We start from the raw sequence: 24353 nt of genomic DNA, 5'->3' as shown, positions 1-24353 counted from the left end.
GCTTATCTTACATGACCTCTATCAGTGATGAGTTTGACACCACTTACAGCTACAAGAAATTCAGGAGTCTTTAAAAGCCAGTTTTGCTGCCAGCATGTAGATAAACTTTGTCAGCATCAAGACTCTTACAGATGTGCTTACTCTCCAGAAAGGATAACCACAGTTTTATTGCCATTGCACTAAATGGCCAGACACAGCAGTGATGATGAGCATGTGTGGGTGCACTACCCCAGCTACCAAAGAACTCAGCAGCTCCAGCCACCTGATCACTGAGATCCAAAGGCTGCAGCCTAAGAGCAATCATGGATACACAACGGCATGGCAGAGCCAAAGTGTTCTATGCTCTCTTGTGTAATCAAAGGTAAGAACTGCTGTGAGCTTCAGTCCTGGACACTGATTTTGCCCCAGGTGAAAACACCTCAGGAGGCTCTTGCTAAAAGCAGCACACCTGAGAAAGGTGCCCCTTTCCCCATCTATGAGGCCACTTAGTCCCAGGGCAGCCAGACTGCTGAAACCATCCTCAGGGCCATTCTCCTACAGCAACAGCCCGGTCCTCCAGAATATCTGCCTTTGCCCACACCATTAAAGGAACCATATGGTGTTTCTTCTGTGCCTAAATTCTTCCAAGCCAGAGAAAAGACACAGAGGAATTAAGAAAAAAAGCCGAAGCTACAAGACTGAAAAAGTCATCCAAGCACATATTTGGGATCCACTTTAAGCATGTCAGAGCTCAGGTGTCAAGGACAGGGACTCATAATTGCACCTGAACCAGCAACCCATGCTCCTCTGCTGTTTGTCAATGAAGCACTACCAGACAATCAATTCTAGCAATTCCTCTCTTCCCCAGCCCACCCACAATAATTTCTCATCTCTGGAGCTGAGAGGGTATCCTGCTTTAAGCCAGCTCTGAGATACTGGAGGTGAGGAATGGCTGGGGAAGGGACTTTAACTGGGAGTTAGACTGAATGACAGATGTTAGGAAGCTAAATAGCTTTTTCCTTGAGATAAAAATTTAACTACTGAATCATAACATGCCAGTTGTTGCCACTAAAGAAAGCAAAATCTCATTGTTTCTAAACTCCTTAAATACCAACAAACCAAAAGTATCACAAAACCAGCAAGATTGTTATATATCTCACAAAAAAGAACTTTCCTCAGTATCTTCCTCTACCCAGAAGACCTCTACCAGACTTGCACTGATTAAAAACATCAGACTACGTATCAAAAGATAAAAGCAAATTACTTAGAGATAAAAAGCTTTATTAGCTTAAAAATACATATAAGCATGGGCCACATCTTTCCCTAGATGCTTCCTAAGCAAAACTTAACCAGAGGCAGCCACATGGGGCCTTTGCTTAAACAAATCTGTGTTCACAAGAGTAACTGAATTGAATCATAGAAGAGTTAGGTTTGGAAGAGATCTCAAAGACCATCTAGTTCCAACTCAGCCACCATGTGCAGCAATGCCATCCACCAGACCAGGCTGCCTCCAGCTGCATCCAGCCTGGCCTTGAACCCTTCTAGGGATGTTGGTACCCCACAGCTACTCTGGGCAACCTGCACCAGTGCCTCACCATCCTCACAGCAAAGAATTTCTTCCAAATATCTCATCTAAATCTCTTCTACTCATTTAAAACTGTTCCCCTTGTCTTGTCATTCTCTGTCTGTATAAAAAGTCCCTCTCCCTCTTTTTTTTAAGTCCCCTTTAAGTAATGGAAGGCTGCAGTGAGATCTTCCTGTAGCCTTCTCTTCTCCAGGCTGAACAACCCCAGCTCTCTCAGCCAGTCTTCATGGGACATGCTTCTGCCCTCTGATCATCTCTGGCCCTCCTCAACAGGTCCATGTCCTTTCTGTGTTGGGGGCCCCAGAGCTGGATGCAGCACTGCAGGTGGGGTCCCACAAAAGCAGAGGAGAGGGGCAGAATTCCCTCCTTGCCCTGCTGCCCTCACTGCTTTGGATGCAGCCCAGCAGAGAGTTGGCTGTCTGGCCTGCAAGTGCTCATTGCTGGTGCACGTCCAGCTCTTCAGCCATGAGAACCTCCACGTCCTTCTCCACAGTGCTGCTCCCAAAGACCTCATCTCCCAGTCTGTGCTCATAACTGGGATTGCCCCTACCCAGATGGAGCACCTTGCACTTGGACTTTTTCAGCTTCATGAGCTTTGTTATAGCTCCATGCAGTGCTTGCACCGTGACCTCATCTAGCAGGTCAGCCCAGTCTTGCAATGACACAAGTTAACTAACTTTTATATTAACCCACCACTGCTCAACATACAAATGACAAGCAGCTAAATTAAAAACACTCACACACAGCCCCTTCCTCATAAGGTTTTTGGCTTTTGTTATTCTATACCATTCATTTGTATTAACTAGACTTATGAAGATACAGCAATTAGCTGAAAATAACACAGAAGGAGCAGGTTTAAGCAACTCTCAGACTGCTGCCCAGACCCTGCCAGGCCAATTGTGTGAATGACTCCACCAGAAATATCATCATGCTGCAGGACTGAATTAAGGTTCAGTGGGGACACAGTAGCTGCCTGAATCCAGAGCAAAGAAAGGTGGCTTCTCCACCAACTCAAAGGCTGCTTCAGGCTGCCTGAACAGTATCCTCAACTCCTCAATTATTTTCAACAGCTTCAGCTGTTATGACTAAGACTTTCAAATGTTTTTTCTCAAAGTCTTCACCAAGGAAAAGGAGCCACACAGCACAATTTGCTGGACACTTTCAGACAATGTAAAACACTTCTCTTTTAGAAAAGGAAGGGGGAAGTCTAAGGGACACTTATTTAGTAATTAAGGTGGATCCTTTGATGTTTTGCTGAAGAACTGAAGTGTAAGACAGAAGTGCATACACTCAGCCACACCAGCAAGCCCAGCTCATCTCTGATGCTCAGTCCAGCTGGGGTTAGTACAGCCACCATCGTGGGCGTGGTGCTCGGGGGCATGCCTTGCCACTAATGGACACGTCAAAGTGCTCCTGTGTGCCCACATCCCTCAGCCAATCATCAGCAAGGCCTCCTGTGCTCAAACCAGGGTAAAGCTCCAAGCTCTGTGCTTCCTCTGCTGGCAGTGACAAGGGCACTTCATTATCTCTCTGACAATTGGAAAGAAACACAGGAGGTGATGAGAACATATGACAGCAGCATGGGAAAAGCCTGACAATTGATTTTATAGACATCCTTTCCTCTTCCATAACAGCTTTTCAGAGGATGCACAGCACAGGTCCACACAGAGCCACCTCTACTGCCAAAATGAAGAACCTTGGGCAACAGAAACAAATCTAGAAAAAACACACACATGCACACATCCTGGTGCAGTTTTTGTTTGACTGTTTCACCTATGTCTTACTGGACCCAATCCAGCACCAAGTGTGTATCTGACTGAACATACAAGCAGCCCCAGAGGTTTAAGATGCTCTCCCTCAAAGGGGAGAGCATCCTTCACCCCTTCCCTTCCCCACCTTCTCCTGCTGTCACCAGGTCAGCTCTGAGCTGGCTGGAAGCCACAGGCACAGCTTCATGCCAGATTAAACAGAGCTGAGCCTACAGCCTGTGCTGACACTGGGGCTCATCTGACCACAGTAACCATGAACTAAACAGGGAGCTGAAAATTAATCCAGCTAAACTAGCCCAATGAAAAATAACCTAAACAAAAATCATACAAGGAGTCTTCAGCCTGCTCATTACACAGTGATAGATGTGCCAAGTCTGAGCTGAAGAGGGGCTTGCAATACAGCCCCAGATCACCTTCACCTCCCAGGAAAGGGAACAGGCAGTCAGGTTCAGCAGGGTTCCTGCATGAGAACAGCAGCCCAGACTGATCACTTCAAATCTGCTGTAAAACACCAAGAAGAGCCACTAACTCAGGCCACTTGAACAGCAAACAGCACAGTCCTGCTTTTGAGAGGAAACCAAAACGAACACCTCCAGCAGAAGAAATTGTCTGATTGCATTTAAACTTCTGTGCATGTTTTACCTTTACCTTGGGCAGGGACTATACCCATTAGCCCACCAAGCAGCATGCAGCTGCCAGCCCTTCTGTAAGGAATGGTTTGTCTCAGCAATCCCAACTGGCAATGCCCAGCCTTCTCATCGCCTCTATTGCCTTTGTCATGTCAGCACAAATGTCACCTGGACTGCACTGTAACTTGAATTGGGGACTTAAGCTGAAAAGCAACACAAGAATTAAAAGAAGAGTGAAACACAAATCCAGCCAGATCAGTTGTGCTTCAGAGAAACACAAAAGTTCACGTGCCAGGAAGGTGACGGAGCAAAAGTCAAAGTGAGGGAGTGCAAACAAGCTGGAAATGGCCTCACCAACCTCACCACAGCCCAAGCCCAATGGGTAAGGAGCAGCTCGCTCCCGATTTTCTACACTCTTTCAGTGCTGCTCAACACACTCTGCATCATCTTTGCTGTGGGTGAGGGGCACAGAAGGCGTCCCTTACTCCAGTTTATTTAACCGAAGTGGCCAATCCCTCTGGTGGGTCAATGGCCTGTCACTGTGCAGCCAACACCTCAGTTACACAGCAGGGCCCCTGCCTGCAGGCTCTCCTAACAGAGAGCAAGATAACACAAACACCTCAATATAAGGTTCAGAGGATTCCCTGGATATTGCCAGCTCTCCTGTCATTACTTGACAATAACTGCTTGTGCTTTGTACAGCTCTAAAACAGTTAATTCAGGCAGATTCCTGTGGAAAGAGCTCTGATGTTAAGTCAAGCAGCTGGAAGCCAGTGAAATGAAGAGTGTTACTTCCATGCACAGCTTTAGGAAATCTATTATTTAAATATTCTCTATAATTCTTGGGTTTGCAATTCAAAAATAAAACCAAAAGGGTTCAAGAAAAGTTCTCCATAAATTGTCTAATATCTTGCAACTCCATTTACAGTATGGTTCTAGGGATTTTTATGATTTTTCCAGAAAGAGATGACCAGATTTATGTTTCTCTGCACATAAATCTGAGGAGAAAATTTCTGGTATTATAGAGCTTTTTGATAGGACAGACAAAAGTATAAGAAAATGCATTTCAAGTTAAACTAGACAAATTCCAGTTTAAAACCACAAAACATCCTTTTAATAATTAAATTAATAGTTGCACCAGTTTATTTAGGAAATTAATTTTTTAATAGAGTCCATGTCACATAAAGCCTTTAACATTAATCTAAGGGGTTGTTTTGTTGGGTTTGATTTTTGGTATTTTTTCACTTTAGCTTCCCCAGATGTTATAAATGCAGTGAAATTCTCACAAATCTGTTATTTGGATCAGTCTAGGTGATAACATTAAAAACAGAGGAGATTATTTTGTATCCCCAGTGTGAAACTGAACTTTCTCAGGAAACCTCGACGACATTAAAAAAGGGAGGACAGGGTCCTGTCTCCCTCACCTTTGTGCATGTGCAGATTGGATCAGAGATTCTAACAAAGAACAAGCAGGGTCCTTTTCCTCTCACTCCAGCTAGCACTGATCTTTGCACAGGATTTTAACTGTCAAAAGCCCAGACACATCACATCAGAGGAAAGACATTTGCAGGAAGCACTCCTGAAAAGTCTCCTGTGCCCAAAGGGTTTCCCACGGCCCCTGTCAAGATGCCCTGGCAGAGCACTTATGAGAGACAGTGCACTAGACAGGGACAGGTTGGCCATCAGCTCTTGCAAAGCTCAAGGACCACTCAGGAGTCCTCAGATCCCAGAGCCTGCTCCAGACGGAGGAGGAGCCTGGCTGGATCTCCGTGACCCAGTTATGGACCACATACTTCTAAGAATAACTTCCACATCAAGCCAGGAGAATTTTCTTCTCCCATCCCCATAAACATATCCTTTACCCTCATTACATTTTTATTAAGAGATCCCTCAGCATAAGTGCCAAATAAACCTTTCAGATACTTGAATTTCTTCAGCATGCACACAGCATGTGTGTGCTTCCCTATCTCAGACAATGCAGAGCAGACACAAAGAGGATAGGATTGTTGCCCAAAGAAGCAGAGACCAGGGAAAAACCAGCAGAATAGCAGAGAGAAACATGGGGACAAAAGCTCCAACCTTTATAACCGTGGGCTGTTCACTGAGACAAAAATACTGCAGCGAAACCAGCGAGGTCAGACATCATTTTCCCTCATCTGATAACGATGACTGAGGAAGTTAGAATTCATAAAAGGCACACACACATCACACACCCTGGAAAGACAATCCTACCAGCCTTTGTTCAAAGCAGGAATCCCTGTATGAATAAATCAGATTTTCAAGGGAGGCAGAAATAGGGCTTGTAACAAAATTTTTCAGCCTCCCCTTAGCTCGAGCAGCACTAGTGGGCATAGCTATAATCACAGCAAACCTACATAATGGGGCTGAACTAGCTTAGCCCTTTCCCTGCAAGCAGAGAAGCTGCCACATCAGTAACTCCGTTGCTAGGGCAACTGCTTACTTTCCATATCAACTGCAAACTCGTTGCCATGGAGACACATATACAAGAAAAATTCCTCTCTATAGCCAAGGACCAGATGGTTGGGAAGTCATGGACTAACGGGCTCTACTAAGTGGGACACAGACTACAGGACATTTCGATCTGTACGTTCACAACAGGATTAATCTGAACAAGCGAATTCACAGGTCTGGCAGTATAAACAAAGCCAGGGAACTCCACATCAACTCCCCATCATGTGCTAACTTCATACTCTGGCCAACTATTATTAAACTGCTGAGCTCAATGCAAAGAGGTTTGTACAATCAAGGGCTCAGCATTTTCCCTTCTTCAGCCCAGCTCTCTGCCTCAATCCAGATCAGCCTCACTGCAGTCCCATGAACAGGCAGACTTTTGGTTTACCAGGTAAGCCTGATGGCACTGCAGCTGATGTGGAATAGCAGCAATGTAAAAACAAATCCTCTCTTCCACATTCCACACCCGACCTAAAAGCACCCGGACAGGGCAAGTCAAAAAAAAGTGATCAATCCTGTCCTTTTTTTTTCCCTCTCCATTACAATCTCACATCAGGAAATTCAAGCATTCACATTCAGGCAGAAAAAGCTGCAGACTACTAGATTCATATTTAGCCCCATGAATATAAACTAGTGAAACTCAAGACTGAGAAAACTACTATGCAGAGGGAGTTCAAAAAAGAATTAAGTGTTCAGCAGAACTTTTTTTAGAAAAATGATTACTGAAAGGCTACATAAACAAACACTAGAAAGCACAACTATGAGAGGAAAAGCTTCTAGCTTTTCACAATGTGTCAACGCACATCAACCAGCAAATGCCTGCAATTCCAGCACTAACTCCTTTTCCCCATACTGTATATGTTTCAGAGCCCATCTTGTTAACATTTCCTAACATGCCATTTGCTAAATATTGCTTTTTTCCATGTAAAACCAGTAAAACAGGCAGACCCCAACCATGCAATTTGCAAAAGCTGTCTGCAAGAAGTAGCATAAAATGATTCCTTACAGATGAAAGCCCCCCTTTCCCCTGCCCCAAGCCCCACACCAAAACCAGAGAACCCTTTAGATGGACACTTTCCTTCTGAACAGCAGAGATATTTGCTGCAGGGTACCAAACCAAGCCCAAGTGTGTGTGCACACACACGAAGGAATTTTCAAAGCCATCAGTTGACATTTACTGCTTTCCAAGTCCGCAATTAGCTGTCAAGCACCTGATTCAGCAACTCTGACCGAGGGCCAATTCTGCACTCAGGACTCTGTCTGCCACATCCCTTGGCCAGGACACCAAGAAAAACTCAGCAGGAGACTTGAATGATCTGCTGTGGTGCATTTTACGTTTGAGATTCCCTTTTCATTCACCTCAAAGCTGGCTACCTGCAGTTATCAGCATCTTCAGGAAGTAGAAAAAATTCTTTCTCAAAACCTGTGATTTTCCTGGAATCAATAAAACTCCACCTTGTGATTCATACAGGCAAGGTCTCCCACCCCACCTTGCTGTCTGGCACTGTAAGCATGGCTGTAATGAGGAATTTGAGAGGCAGGTGACCAGTCATGCATTGTGCTGCAGCATGTCCCCACAGGGCAGCAGTGCAGCGAGGTATTGTTCAGATGAGCTCAGCGGATGGCCGGATATTTGACAGATAGACATGAAGACAAGTTCCTCATAGGAAGGAAGCTGAAATCTAAATAGTCAACTTGTAAACAGAGGAAGAGGGTCAGAACAAAACACAAATGGCTGAGTTAAACACATGCCTTGCCAGTTACCTTATTTTGGTGGTTATTTAAATGCACTGTATGAAGATTTCATACAGTCTGGAACAGGGCTGTAAAAGTCTGTTGTGGCATTGTTATTACAGTCTCACTTCCCAACCAGAATTTAAGACTTTGGCTTACAAAAAAAAAGGTCCAGTTCAGGAACAGATTTTTTTTATCTCACACACGAGCTTTCACACCAGTTAATTGATAAAGAATACAAATATACAATGTGTGATCAGTAATATGGGGACAGTGGATTCTAGGTAACAATACTTTTTAAAAAGAAAGAAAAAAAAGATAGACATGTCAATCCTTTAAAAATGAAAGCTCTGTAGAAAAGAAAGTTAACTCATCTAAAATGAAAAGTTGCTAGTTTGGGATAGTGCATGACTCTTCCTCTAGAGTTACTTGAGCTTCTATTCCAGACCTTTTCAAGTTAAATTGTACACAAAATAGGGAGAACAGCACCACCAAGAGAAGTCGAGTTTCAGGGTAACAAGTTACAAGACAATCACAGCATTTAACTCACTGAAATACAAAAGCTGAGTGCATCTATTGTTTCTGCCAGGGTGAAGCGTTCACTTTCTGATCTTCAGCCAATTTTAGAGACAGACCATGAGTTATGTGATTTTACCTGCCATTTATTTCCCTAACCTGTGGAAGGCCTCTGAAATTAATCTGCAAGCCGGTATTTTTATCAGTATACTCATACTTTGCCAAAGATTCATCCAGTCCACTGCTTCTTGAGAAGGTCCCCTGTGGAAAATGATTCCTGCTCCCAGGCAGACTGACAGAGTAGAAGGCTAGGCAAGGGACGGCCCACACTGCTCTGCTCACTTTCCCACTCCCTTGCACACAGCCTCTTCCTGCAGATACTGACGGGGAATCAGCAGTGAAGCCAGGAGACAACAACCGAGATCCAAAGGCAAAGATGTGCTCCCAGGGCACATTCTGCTCTGCACCAGCTGCAGAACTTACATGAGCCCAAAGAACACCAAGGGATTTTGGTGAATGCTTCACCTCTGATGCCAGACCTGCCTCTGCTCTTTGAAGAGTTTCTCTAAAACTCTCCTGAAATGGAACAAAGCTTCATCACCATTACACTCCTCGTATAAAAGAAAGAAATGTTTTTTTGGATTACAACACAGACCAGGGCAATAGCAATAGACTCTTACATAAGGCATACCCTTTCACTATACATTTGTATAAGCCAAGAACAGCAAGCAGCCTATTTATAACATGATTACATTCATCTAGTATAGCTGGAAACCATTACCACAGCATGATAACTAAAAACAATATTTAACCACTATGCATGAAGACACCAGCTGGGGGGAAAAACACACACACACACACACACTGAACACTTCCTTACAGATGTCTAGACAATGAATTTAATAAAATCCGAATGAGCAATGCAAAAGAAATGCTGGCCCTCTGAACTTAATCAACTACATTACCAGGCACAGGGTTGCACATTCTATACTCCGTTGTTAAGGACATACTGGGGGATTAGCAGGTGAATATTTTCAGAGCTAGAGAGATTCCCATAGTTCCAAACTCACCTGACTTCGGTCTTTGTCCACTTTCTTAAAACACTTATTCAAGGACAGATTATGTCGCACAGAATTTTTCCATCCAGTGGGTGCATTTGCAAAATATGGAAAGTGTTCCAAAATCCAGTTGTATATATCCTTTACAGGCAGTCTTTTGGTTGGCGAATCCTCAATGGCCATAAATATGAGGCAGCTAAAGGAATAGGGAGGTTTGCAGTTGGGGTTCTGCTTGGCATCGTAGGGCATGTCAGAGTGGGCAGGAGACGGCGGCGTGTCATCACCGATGTCCTGGACAGGGCTAACACTCCTTAACACCGAGTCCCCAAAGCTTTTCAGCAAGTTCTTGCTCTCATGTAACCAGTTCAAATTAGTTAGTTCTTCATCTTCCATGGCCCCTTTATCTAATCTGATGGTAGGCAAAGAGAAATCTAGGTCCTCGTCATCATGAAGTGCCTTTGATAAATCACTATCTTGATAACGCTGGCTCAATCCACTGGGAACACTAATTCCTGAGCCCTCTGGCTTCTTACTGGGAGGCATGACTGGACCCATTTAGACAGCAGCTCCTGGGAGAGTGAATCCAAAGAAAAAGGAGAAAGAGAGAAAAGTTAGCTCATAAAAAGTTCCTGTGTAACAATTTGACAGCTTTTCCCTAACTGGTCACTTGGCCTTTTGCCATCTGTATTAAACGTGACAGTTTCCCATAACACTCATCCACAAGTGTTGAATAAAATGATCGAAAGTCCGCACAGGGAAGAATTTTCAGTTGATGTTATGAGATGATGATCCAGATACACCTCAGTTCTGCATGCACATGAAGCCCCACAGAGGAAATTCCAAACCATGTCTCTTTAAAGAGGAAGCGGTGTTTTCAAACCATTGAATATCCCAATTGTATCACTTTAATAAGGATGTGAATTAAAAAATAATAAGAGTGACTTATGGCCAGTTGCTTCAGATTAATTTCAGCTGTTTCACATTTGAAGACAATACAACAGCATCATGATTAAAATCACGCTGGCTAAAGGCATAGGTAGACAAACATCCATACTGACTTGGCTGCACCAAAACTCAGAAATGAGAGTGTAACTTAAAAACCAGCAAGGTCAGGACAAAGTAGGAGGGAAAGCAACACCCGGTTATTTTTGGGCCCAGGGCCAAAAAATGGGGAAGCAAGTGCCGGAGCAATAGAGCACTTTAAAAATGTATGTAAACAGAGAAGATTTTAACATAAGCTGAACCTATTTCAAACACAATAGAAAAAAACAAGAGTCAGAAAGATCTCCGTGATGCTCAGCAGTGGCCTGTGAGAGGCGGGGTGGGCTGCTGAGGGTGCTGCACCAGCAGGCCCTGGGGGGACACCTGTGACACCAATACTTGGAATGTCCCGAGCACTTCCCATGCAAAGCAAAGCTGGGATTGCCCTTGCCCAATTCCAGAGAAGCAGACAAGCCCAACCATTCTACTTCAGAAGCAGGAGACAGGCTCCCTTAGCTTCTACAAACAGTCAAACTGCCAGGAATTAGCTCTTGGAAATGTGAACAGAAGTGGAACAAAAACTGGACAGAGTTAAAAACAGAATTTAAATGGACAAAACGTTCTGCACAAACACTGAACAAGAACAAAATGATTCCCTGTACCTAAAACATAACCCCAGCAGTTACCTGAAGCCATGCAGTCACGGAGTCAATACCGTAAATGAAAGCTAAAAAAAGCTACAGGTAACAACAGAATGAACTGGCTGTCTGCAGGGACAAATAGAGCAACGCAGCCATTATGGGAAAGAGAAATAATGGACTTTAATTTAGCTGTCATAAATGGGCAGAACCGAAAACTTTGAAGTTCTTTGTGTCTTTCTATAATGAAGTTATCCAAAGCAGATAATTATTAAAAATGAAACACACAGAACTTTTCTGCAGGGAAGCACATCAATACACTCAACATCTTCAGTGAAAATGTGCAGTTTTACATGAGTAAGTATGCGGAAAAGAAAAAATACCGATGCAGATGTAAACACCAGGAGGCCGAACTTGCCTCGGCCCCACTTCCTAGTTTTCAAATCTGCATCCAGCGCAACCAGAGGTAAACAAGGGAATCGCCAGCGTCCAGGGGCACGGGCATTGCCTACCTAAGCCGCCCGCTTAACTTTGACTCCAAATGGAAGTTCCGTCCCATGAGCTTCTAAACAGGAAAATTATATGATGGCTGACAGTAAAGTAATTTAATTGCACTGTTGCTATGACAACACGCTGCTCTCTTTCTGTTTAATTTCCTTATTTGCCAGTATCCTCCCAAAGGGCCGTATCACTTCATGATTTTTTCCCCGTCTCTCTCTCTCTCTCCCCGCTCCAGGCAGCGGGGGTGACCGGGCGGCCGCGGCCCCGCGGAGCCCCCTCGGGCCGGCACGGAGAGCCGGCAGGGAAGTCCGGCGGCGCCCGGCCCAAAAGCGGCTCGCAGCGGGGCCGCCGCGGGCGGGGTGCCCGGGGCAGCCCCCGCAGCGGCGGGGCCCGACTGGGGCCACAACGGGGGGTGGGGTAGGGGGGGGCCTGCCAGCGAGGCCCGTGGCAGCTGCAGCGGCGCCCCACCGGCAGACAAAAGAGCGGCGGTCACGGCGAGCCCCCGTTTCAGGCGGCCGAACGCGTTAAACCCACGGCGGCTCCGGCGGACGCGCCCCGCACGCACGCGCGCGCCGCGGCCGGAGGGGGGCGCACCGGGGCGGGCCCCCCGCCCGCGCTCCCACCGCGCCCGCCGCGAGGGGGGGCGGCCGCCCATTGGCCGCGGCCGCAGCCAATCAATGGCGTTGCCAGGCGACCGGGGCTGCTCCGGCCGGGCGGCGCGCGCCGCGCACCCCGCCAATGCCGGCCAGGTGTCACCGGCCCGCGCGGCCCCGCGCGCCCTGCCGCACGTGCGCGCGCGTGCCCCGAGGTCCCGGCCCGGGCGCCGCCGGGACCCCCGGCGGGACGAGCTCGGGCCGGGCGCGGCCCCGCGGCGCGGGCACGGCCGGGCTCGGCGGGGTCACGGCGGCGCGCACGCCGGGCCGCGCACCAACTCCCGACCAAGTTGTGGCGCGGGGCCGGGCCGAGCCGGGCGGGACTGCACCGCGCCGCTGTCCGCGGCCGGCCCGCACCGCCCCGCGCAACCCCCGCCAACAACAACAACAACAACAGCAGCGGCAACTTACCTGGCGGGGGGCGGCCGTTTCACCGCGGTCCCTTCATGGCAGTGGCACAAAGTTTCATCTGACGGAGCCGGGCATGGCGCGCCCCCGCCTCAGCCCGAGCCCCGGGGGTGCCGCGGGGGTCCCGGCGCACGGGGCTCCGCCGCCTGCATGGGGCCCGACTGCCCCGCGCCCGCCCCGCGCTCCCGACGGGCAGCGGTCCGCCTCGGTGCGAGCCCGAGAGCGAGAAATTGTTTCCACTGCAAACAAAAAAGGCGACACATGACCACGGAGGGAGGGGAGAGAGGGAAAACGTGGGCTGGGCCAGCCGCGACGGGAGAAGCCGCGGAAGGGAGGGCCGCCGGCGGTGGGGGAGGGCGGCGGTTGCTGCCGGCCGGCGGCGGGGACCCGGCCGTGCCCCCCTCAGGCCGCTCACCCACCCCGGCCTCCGCCCGGCGTCCGGGTCGTGCCGGGCCGGCGGCGCTGGCCGGCGGCGGGCGGGTGTCCGAGGTCGGGCGGGAGGCGCTCGGGAGTCCCGGTGCGCCGAGAACCGGCAGCCGCGGCGCTCCCACTTGTGCGAGTCTCCTTTCCCCCCGCCCGGCCAGGCCGACCCCGGCTGAAACGCGGTGTACACCGGAGGTACCGACGAGCCCCAGGAGCCCACGGCTTAGCATAGCGGAGCCCTGCTTCTGCCTCTCCCGCAAGAGGAGCGGGGGAGGCATCTCTGAACACCCTCCCGGTGGGCAGGCAATTCCTGCCGAACGGCCGAAGCTGCGGCCCGGCGGCGCACACGAGCCCGGCCGGAGCCAGGCACCTGCCCCGCTGTGCGAGCCGGAGCCGGGCCCTGCGGGGTGCGCATCCCGCCCGGCCGCTCTGCTGCTGGCTCCGGCCACTGCCGTGCTGTGCGGTGCACCGTACAGAACCGTGCTGCAGGAATCTGCAGTTACTGCCGGCGGAATGGGGGGGGATATTTCCTGAAGGAAATTTGCTTTAAAGGAAGGCTTGACTCGATTAGGAAATATGGTGCATTTTCTCCTTTGCTATCATACCCTGACATAACTAGTATTAACTTGAGTAAAAAACTCCTTGCCATCAGTTGAATTAATTGAAGGAAACTAACTTGATTTAAAAATAAAGAAGTTGTCCAGTCTAGACAGCACTAGCTGAACGTACAGTCAGAACATACATTACATGCCAGATCTCAAGTAGCTTCAGTGATTTGCAGCACAAAATTAAAGTATGGCTGTCTACCAGCAAAACAAGTACATGGAACTGTTTCACAGCCGGTCCAAAATCAAACATTTTCCACTCTGGGTAAACAATGCTTGAAGATTTAGCATACTATTATAAAATAAATTCTCCTTTCACTATAGAAAATGCCTGCTGCAGAAATGTATACACAACATAAACTTAAGTCAGAAATACAGGTATCCTTCCCAGTGCAGTCCCCCCTGGACACAGAAATTGTCACTAAACTAGGAAGGAAAACATTTTAGCTGTTTTATTTAGAAAAGTTGGAACAGCTGCCTCAAGACCTTTAGGGAATTCTGCATTGTTTCCCAATGGATGGGTTACCTCCTTTAATCTATTTAACACTCACGAAATTCCCAGTTTTAGATAAGAGTGGCAAGCACCTCATTCTCAAAGTGCAGGGATAAGAAGCATTTCATTGATTCTCTGGAACTAGAAATTCCTGTCATAACTAGCTAAGACTTCTTTTGCCGGTAGCTTTCCCTCCCCTACCGAGTGAACTGCTATTTCACATTCTTGCATATTTCCAAGAAGACACACCAGCAGCTGAATTGCAGAATGGGAAGAATACCTATCAGGCAGCAGAGTATCATCATTACCCACTGGCAATCCTGCCCTGTGACTCCAACAGCCCTAACACTCCAGGAGCCAGCAAGACCATTAGTTTACACCGTTCTTATCTCATGGCCGTTTGGTTTCAAACCCAAACTAAATTATCAAGTCATAACTCCACCCATCTGAACTTACTCCAAATGCTTCAGACATTTTTCTGAGTGAATCAACATGCCTCTTTATTGGCAAGCAAGGAGATTTATTGCATTTATTATCACTTGCAAAAGTCAAGTGTCTTGAAAGACTACCAAGAAGAATTCAGCTAATGAGAAGTATTTCTGAAGTGAGAAGGGGGAAGCCTCATGAGATGCAGGGTAGTATGGAAAGAAAATTATACCCTGAATACATTATCTATGCATCCTATTCAACTCAGTTCTCTTCAGAATTAGTGGCCAAATTCCCCATGAATATTGGTGGAATATGATCAGTTTCAGTTTTCTGTTTTTTCCACGGTAGGTAGGAATTTCCCCAGAGTGCACCCTAGAGATTGCACTGAAGGGCCCTGTGAGACATGTGCCGTGTGGACAGCAAAGGCGGCATGATCCAGCACAGGGGCCAGCAGCAGGTGGCAGAGGAGGCTGGGAGAGCCAGGGCAGGCTGGGTGGGAGGGCTGCCAGACGCTGCTCCCGCCGAGGTGCCCGTCAGAGGCAGCAGCGTGGGGCAGCCTCTCGCTGCTCCCACTCACTCCTGAGCTCCACTGCAAGTGCAGCTGGTGACTTGCACAGCGCTAGAATACCAGCAACAATGCAAACACTACTATCTTGCCTCTTAGGATCTGCTCCCCAGTTTCTGACTCTGCTGGAATACCTAAGGCAACTAACTTAAGAAAGGAGCACACAGTCTCATGCGGCTCCAATGAAAGCACATTAACTGCTGGCTTAGAGACCAGAGCAGCAGCAGAACTACTAATGTATGGCCATCAAGTAACTAAATACTCACTGTAATCTCAGGCAAGCCCCCACATTTATTAGGGTGTTGATTTCCCCATTTCTGAGATAGCAATAATACTAATTCATTTAGCATAAGATTTGCAACACTGACAGATGAAACTGTTTGTACATCAAGACCAAAGTACTTGCCGTACTGAAGGCTGATTAGAAGTTCCAACAGTGCAGAGCTGCACTTTAGCCTTGTGGGCTAATACACAACAGTCTAATCTTTCCACTCAGATTTCAGAATACCAACTGCAGATGCTGCAGTATCTTATTTAATGAGGATTTCCAGCCATCTCTCTATACTCCTTTATCTCTTATCCTCCTCTAGATTGGAATCCCTGAAAATTTCCCACAAGCCATCGAGCACACAGGCACAGCAAGGGTCATGGGCTCACGGGCTCATCTTCCCCCCTCAATCTCCTGCTGGGAACATCTCTCTTTGCTAGTATTATGACCATGTGTCATGGTTTAACCCCAGATAGAAACTAAACACCACACAGTCGCTTGCTCCCCCTGCCACACACACAGCGAGGAGAGGATTCAGAATTTAAAAAAAAAAAAAAAAAAACAAAAAAACCTACAAACCCTTAACTCAGGGGTTAAGATAGGAATAGTTTCATAATTTTTTCATATTTAAAAAAAAAAAAATATTATGATGATGATAGTAATAGTAGGAGACAGAAAGAGGAATAACATCCAAGAGGAACAAATAATGCACAATACAATTGCTCACCACCTGCTGACAGATGCCTGTTCATCCCTAAGAAGTAATTGGCCCCTCCTGATCAATTCCCCCACAGTTTATATACTGGGCATGATGCTCTGTGGTATGGAAAATTCCTTTGGCCAGTTCAGGTCCCCTGTCCTGGCCATGCTCCCTCCTAGCTTCTCGTGCACTGCTCACTGTCAGAGCACAGGAAACTGAAAAGTCCTTGATTAGGGCAAGCACTGCACAGCAACAACTGAAACATCAGTGTGATATCAACTTAATTCTCATACTGAATCCAAAAATACAGCACCACTGTCTCGGCCAAAAGCAGGACACCATGTCACATAACCTTATTAAATACTTCTACTTTCTGCCTTCTGGCCTCACCTGCCACACTTCAACAGTCCTGCACTATTTATCCTCACCTTTAAGCCCCTCTTCCTAACTTGGTCTCCAATTACCATGTCTTTATTGACTGGTGTCCTTGTCAATGTTTATTCTCTCTACAGAGTCAGATTTCTTCCCTGAAGTCTGCTGCAAGTTTGCCAGTGAAGCTTGCTTATTAGGATTACACAGCTGTAAAAAAACTCCTCCTAATTCTTACGGGTCATAATGTACTTTTCAAAGAGCGATGTAGACAGGGCTGCTGACTCTTGTGATCAGACCCTCAGTGTGGGACACAGCTCAGGCCCCGGCACCTGTACACTGACCATCTCATTTTGTGTCAGTTCTTCCTCCATGCAGAATGACTGCTGTGTCCCCATCAGTCTTGATATTTCTAATCTTCTGTTTTCTCTGAGGCACTGGATTTAATCTTGTACAGAACGCAAGCACACTGGACACCTTCAGGAACTTAGAAAAACAAAATCATAAATACAGTGTTTATTCATTTCCGCTTTCACAACTCCTGTTCTCAGCATTCTTCTCCTGCAGTATCAACACTTCTTTATTTTTAACCACAGCAGACCAGCCTGGTTTTGTTTTCTGCACTATGCCTGCTTTTGGGGCAGAGACACAGCAGTGTCTGAATTCCTGGCACAGCTCCAGAACAGCCAGAGTCTCTGCCCTGTGCAGAGGTAACACACCTAATGGGCTGACAAACAGTGCCCTGCTGCCCTGAAAGAGAGCAACTCTGGCTTCACAGCTGCTCTGAGTGCAGTTGTACCCTGCCTGCCCATCCCATGGCTTTTTGCAGGTGTGCCTTCCCATTTCTTCACCCAGCAAGCACTAAGCTATAAGCTGCACATGCAGGGAAGGCCCGGCTTACCAACAGATCTATCTTTTGCTCATTCAATCGAGAACATGGAATCAGATTTACAAAGCATTTTCCCAACCTTATATTTAATTAGTCTTCAAGTTCTCATTTTCCCCAGCAGGCAAAACCCAACAGAAACAGAACTGAATCTGTGAGAAAAGGAGCACCAATACAAAGCTTTGTCAGAAGTCTGAGCAAATAAAACTATCTACGGTATATCTGTTTCACAGGCTAAAATAAAATTAATTTCTTCCAATAAAATCCACAGTTTTTATTAAGTAGCTCCTTTATAAATTAATGTATGCACATTTATGATGTTATTGTAGTAACGCTTGCAGTTTCTAGGAAAATGAGTATACTTAGTGCTAAAATTATATGCAGCTGAGAAGCTACCAGCAATTGTGTTTCTGTTCATGAGTGTGGTGGGAGGACACCATCATGCATGCTCATTTTTCTACACATATTTGTTCAAATGGGTCCATATGAGAGATGCTTTCACAGCGTAATTACCCACCATACAAGGACCCCAAGCACAAACCTAGCGTAAACTGGGAAAGGGAAGCTCCTGCAAGTGCAGCTTATTTTCCAGCCTAGTCAGTGGAAAGCAAAATGTTGCTGGGATAAACATATCTTTACTGGAGTCTTCTGCTATAAAGATATGAACTTACCTAAGTAACTCAGTTGGTACATTAACTGTAACACAAGCCAGTATTTTTAGTACAGGTGCAGTGTTTAAAGAGGCTGAAAAATGAAGGAACTGTATTCTGGAGTTTGGTACTTAAACTCTGCTATCTGTTGTAAAAGTGTAGTGCCACAAGATGTGGCCTGGTGCTATCTCAACATCAGTATTCACCACTTGGCAGCTGAAGTCAAACTTACAAGTAATCAGCAGAACCAGAAATCAACTGTATTTTTGTTCTCAAAAGCAGTGTGGAGGAAAAGCAGCAGCCAACACTGCAGACAAGCAAAGATCAGAAGTTTTGGGGAAAACTACAATTGAAAACCATGTAATTTTTATAAAACTCCCAAACTGCATTGCCAAGTGGAATTTCTAAAACTAAGACAAAAGTATTTCAAGTTAACTTCTCAAATTCTGCCTCAGCTTTCCTGAATACAAACTGTTCACTTCATCAAAGGGCATAATTTCCCCTTTTTTTGTGTATCTATGCATGCAAAATTAAGTTTGCAACAAGACTTCACAGGTAGTGAAGTTTGTGTTCACATCTCATCAACTGAAGGTCTCAGCAACTGACACTAAACACAGTTTACCATCACTACTGCTGTAAGAAGGCAATTATCCTCCTCTGACCATTTGCTTGTGCCAGCTGCATTTCCTAGCCACAACTAGACTTGTGTGAGTCCCAGCTTGATTTCCAGCATTTTGTAGGACAGGATATTCCAGGGTTCTTTCCTCCACTCACTACTTGGCTCTACTCTTCCTGTACGGTTCTTGACCACTGTTCCCAGAGGAAATCCTGTGAAACGCAGATTCCCATATTGCAACAACACAGAGACAACTATGAGAGCCTGCATGAGGTGGTGCAGGGATGAAGCATAAGCAGGGCTGTGCTCACCTACAGCTGTGTCTGCAAAGAGATGCTGAGAGGGTGCAGGTTGTGAGAAACACAAAGTGCCATAAAATGAACAAGCAGGCTTCTGTCCTTGGTGGTTTTTAGTGCTACAAAGAAGCTCACCGAAAGTGCCAGCGAGCAAGGAATGGAAAGCAATGAAAAACTGCAGTGAAAGGACTAAAAAGAGTCAGTATCATCTGCAGAAAAGTTCTGTTTTGTCCTGTGCTCTCCTCCACAGCCACAAGTGAGGCAGACTCCAAGGCTGAACCAGAGAGCAGCCATCAGGCAGAGCAGATTTTGGGAGGAAAGGAGGAAGGAGGAAACGTGGCATAGCAAAAAAAGCACAGCTCAAGTACCACATCCCAGCAACAACTTCTGTGGCCAGAGAACCACCTCCCTGGCTGCTACATGAGGTGGGTTTCCCTGCAAGCAGCTTTTGGCTTCTCTGTGGTGACAAGAGTGTGTTATTATAATGGACTGACTTATTCCCTGGGACATTAATTTCTGCCAGGCCTTTTGGCACTGCCCCAGTCTTTCTGACAACAGGTAACTTCAGCGAGCAGCTGCAGTGATCTGGGAGGTATGGTGCATCTGGCACCTCACAGACTTTTTGCAGGCAAATTTTACATTCCACAGGTTTCTCACAGGGATGTCACAAGGATGGGCTAGGTCTCAGCTGCTGAAGCACTATGAAATAATCTTGGGAATATTTTTCTCTGTATATCTGCAGTCTTGTAAACATTGATAGTTAATCCGTTTTCTTAGGTTCAGCCAGTTCCAGCACAGTTTAGCCCTTCCATAGGCATTTCAAGGACAAAAAAATGTTATGGCTATGTTGTGGTTTAATCTCAGCCAGCAACTAAGTACTATGCATGCACTTACTCCTCCCACCCCTGGTGGGATGGGAAGGAGAATCACAAAAAGGTAAAACCTGTGAGTTAAGAACAGCTTAATAAATAAAATAAAGTGCAATATTACCTTAATAGTAGTAGTGAAAAGGAAGATATGAGAGGGGGAGAGAGAGAGAAATAAATCCCCAGATGGACACAAAAATTATACACAATACAATTGCTCACCACCTGCTGAGTGATGCCCAGCCCATACCCCTGCAGTGATCAGGCCTTCCCAGCCAGTTCCCCCAGTTATCTACTGGGCATGATGCTCTTTGATCTGGAATGTCCCTTTGGCCAGTTGCAGTCAGCTGTCCTGGCCGTGCTCTCTCCCAGCTTCTTGTGCACCTGCTGGCTGGCAGAGCATGGGAAACTGAAAAGCCCTTGACTCAGGCTGAGCACTGCACAGCAACAAGTAAACCAGCAGCATGTTACCGATGTCATTCTCATAATAAATCCAAACCACAGCATTGTATCAGCTACCAGGAAGAAAATTAGCTCCATCACAGCCAAAAGCAAGACACACTCTAACAAAATTTGTAAAAACATCTGAGGAGAAAAGTCACTTTTATTGCTTGTATACAAGTAGAGGGTTTTACTTATTCCAGATCACCTGTCACATAATCTTCAATATTCTTTTTCACAACAAAAAACCACCCCCAAAATGAAAACAACACAATAACAAACCAAATACCACATGTAGGAATAACAAAAGCCCTGCAGGTTATTGGAGCACTGCTGGCAGCAGGGCTGGGTGTCAGCAGCACACAGGCCAGTCGGGGCTGTGCCAGGCAGCCCTGAGCGTCCTTTGTCGTGCCTGCCAACAGAAGACCCATGTAATGACAACCACAAACCTCACTTAAGCTCTGAAAAGGTGACTAATGAGCTCATTCATACTGCCTATAAATTATTCACTACAACACTGAACCCATTGAAGACAAATGGCAAAGTAAACTTTAAATACAGAGAGCAGGAGCTTCCTGTGTTGTCAACTTCTGCCTGTAAAACTTTTTGCAATGCAACAGACACTTCACTGGCTTCTGCCCCCTTGTTAAAATCACTCAAATGTTTAGACCTTTTTTTTTACTACCTCTAGCAGAGTTAAGGCAGCTACAGCTCCTACATATTTATTTTGCCACTGCCAAGTCTTTTTCTTTAGTAGTTCCAGGTAATCACAAAGCACTAGACATAACTTTAAATTACATTCTTCAGAAATTAAAGTCTGACTTTAAAATGAAGGCTAAGTCTAAAGAAGTAAGAAGACAATAGCACATGCATGTTTAATGAGAAGCAGCCCATCTCCAGAGCCTGCACTTACTGATACTTCTGTGAACATCTGTAATTTGTACCAAAATAAAAACTGAGGTTTTAAAAACACACAGTTTCATTTCTTAGGTACTGGTCCAAAAAAGCTTCTGATATGTTTAGAAACAGTTCATTTGTAAGAATGCTTTTGTTATTCTTTTTAGTGTGAAATAAGAGGCAGATAATGGTTGGATGTTAGCAGTACAAGTGATGGAGTTTGCTGCTGTGGTGGTTGGAACAGGCATTTATTCTCTTCAAACAGTACTTTTCTTCATAAGATAAATTACATACACCATTTATAAGTTAATTTTAGTAACTCGTTGCAGGTTGAACTAGCAGACTGACATTAAAAACAATGTTTTGTGTGACATGTCTGATCTTCAGTGGGAAAACATTACTTGCACCTCTGGTTACACAATCAACTCCAAAGGTCGGGAACAAGTAGATAAAAGGGAAAGACAGGAATTACACAGCTAAAGTCCAGTAGGGTATAAAGTAAGGTAAGGTATGGGAGACATAAGGCGACATCAAGGTGATATTTAACACAAGAAAAGAAAAATGGCTTGCAAAAGAAGTTTGAAAATGAAATAATTATTCCAGATTTCACTAATCACTGTCTTTCTTCCAAACTGCCAATGTAACTAAGCAGACTAAGAAATTCTGCACTACTCGAAGTCAAAGACATTCCCACCTACCAACAACTATGTGATTAGTCTTCATTTATCTAAATCCATGATTCTGAAATTACCAGAGATGCACAGAAACCATGTTGCCCCCTTAGTACTGCTCTTTAAAACACTGACTAGAAAAAAGCAAACACAAGACAGCAATGGAGCAGTCTACATCACACGGCATGCATGCCAACTTCCCAAAAGCTGCTGTGTTTTAACCCCAGCCAGCAGATAAGTCCCACACAGCCACTTGCTCATCAACCCCAGCCCCAGTTGGAATGGGAAGGAAAACTGAAAAAGGTAAAGCTCAAGAGTTAACTACAACTTAATGACTGAAATAAAGGTAATAATAATAGTAACCATAATATCAATATCAACAACAGTAATAATAATAGATGACCAAGTGATGCACAATACAATTGCTCACACCTGCTGACTGATTCACCCTGGCAGTCATCTCCTGATGCTTAAGGGCATGGAATATCCCTTTGGCCAGTTTGGGTCACCTGTCCTGGCTGTGCCCCCTTCCAGTTGAGTTCTGGACCTGCTCACTGTCAGAGCACAAGAAACTGAAAAGTCCTTGACTTAGGGTAAGCACTGCACTGCAATACCTAAAACATCAGTGTGTTATCAATATTACTCTCATATTAAATCCAAAACACAGACCTCTACCAGCTGCTAGGAAGAAATTAACTCCATCCTAGCTGAAACCAGGACAAAAGCTCTCCATCTGGCGAGATTTCTACCCCTCCTGTAGCTTGAAGGGCGTTGGCAAAGGGCTACACTGAAACCACAGACCCCACTAACCTGCCTGGCATGGGGCGTTCACTCCCAGCTCAGTGGTGGGAAACAGCGGCACTTCCTGCAGCCAGCTCCCCACACCCTGCTCCTCATTTCCCTAATGAGGCCCAGCAGTGATGTCAGTTTTGCCCAAGGCACGATTTGGTCTAAATAATAACAAACATCAGTTGGCTACATGATCAGAGGAATGCCAGATCTGGGGGAGTATCAGCAAACAAACTGGCAGGACAGCTTTTAACTGTGAGCAACAAAGTCTAAACTTGGCTACAATTGCCGGTAAATCTCTTGACTGGTCGATGCCGGTCAATTACTGAGAATGCCCTGGATGGCTTTGACCTAAGAGGTCACCTGGGAGGGTTCATGAGATACTGGGCCCCGCAAACTCCTGCAAGACTGCCATGCCATGGGTAGGGAGCACAGCCAGCACTGACACTTTGGAGCCAGCTGGATTATGCTGGGCACCAGGGCAAGTGCAGCTCGATCCAAAGGCACTCTGTGGCTGTCACCTCTACTGGAAAACCGGTCCTGCTACTCCTCCTTTCTCTTGTCTCTCCAAACAACATAATCTCACAGCTCTCAGATCCCAGTGGATGCCAATCAGTGGGGAATGCTGAGCTACTCTGTACTTTGATCATATCATTACAACAAACTTTAGGTCTTTCTTACTTGCATGTAGAAAATTCAGATGTTCACAAAGCAAAAAACCCATAGATTCAACAAATAGGAAAAACTGTAACCCCTTTAAATTGCATAATACCTCCTTATGAAAGAAACTGCCTCTCTGCTCATCCATAACCATGCACAGGTCTCAAGCAAAAATAAAGCCAAGATTTATATGCTCCAGTGATTACAGAGGAGTCACTTTGCCGAGTGAGAAATCTGTAAGTGCTGACCAGATGAGGCCAGAGAGTACACACATCTCCCTTACTTTTATGTATTTCTGTCCATTGTCACAACCTCTACAAAAATGAAGAAGGCAAAACAAATGGGCTGAAACAAGCACTGCCATCACTAAGTTTCCACCTGTTTTTCTGCTACAGCTCTGGTCTTGCACACTTCTTGTACAGAGCCAGGGTTGCCTCAGAATTCCCATACACACACACACACATCATATTTAGGGAGCCAGAGACATGCTGCACTCATGTGTGAAGTGTGGGTCTGCAGCTGGGCCCTTGGTGATACATCCATTTGTGTGTGCGAATACACACCATGGCAAGTGAGTGCTCAACTCTGTTCAAGAGTAGGATTTTAGTCATCAAGTACCCAAAGGGGGTCCTTACTGAAGTTAATAGGTTCTCCTTGAGCCATTTCTTCTCTCATAGACTGGGCAGATGGAATAAGATCTTGAAATTGGCCAGGTGGAAATTTATGCCAGTGCTTGCCTTACTGAGCGGGAAGTGTGACGCCGGTGCCTGCAGAGTCCTTGGGGAGCGGGGCTGAAGCTGTCCTCA

The 24353-nt window shown here is 46.1% G+C and overlaps 1 protein-coding gene across 8 annotated transcripts in view; it reads right to left on the bottom strand.

Annotated features, from left to right (window-relative positions):
- Positions 1 to 24353, bottom strand: part of FOXN3 (forkhead box N3) — a 201719-nt gene that overhangs the window by 116224 nt on the left and 61142 nt on the right. For 6 of the 8 annotated variants that reach the window (XM_074542497.1, XM_074542501.1, XM_074542500.1 and 3 more), the window contains exons 1-2: positions 12927 to 13162; positions 9755 to 10311 (exon numbers count right to left, since the gene is read on the bottom strand). In XM_074542497.1, coding sequence (XP_074398598.1) covers positions 9755 to 10297 — 543 coding nt within the window. In that variant the 5' untranslated portion in view covers positions 10298 to 10311; positions 12927 to 13162. Of the gene's footprint in view, positions 1 to 9754; positions 10312 to 12926; positions 13163 to 24353 lie in introns of those variants that run through there. The other 2 variants (XM_074542499.1, XM_074542498.1) reach the window with 1 other exon arrangement.

This window comes from Zonotrichia albicollis, chromosome 6 (genome assembly GCF_047830755.1).
Source record: "Zonotrichia albicollis isolate bZonAlb1 chromosome 6, bZonAlb1.hap1, whole genome shotgun sequence".
In the NCBI taxonomy this organism is placed as follows: Eukaryota; Metazoa; Chordata; class Aves; order Passeriformes; family Passerellidae; genus Zonotrichia; species Zonotrichia albicollis.
This window is presented reverse-complemented; position numbering and strand designations above follow the sequence as displayed.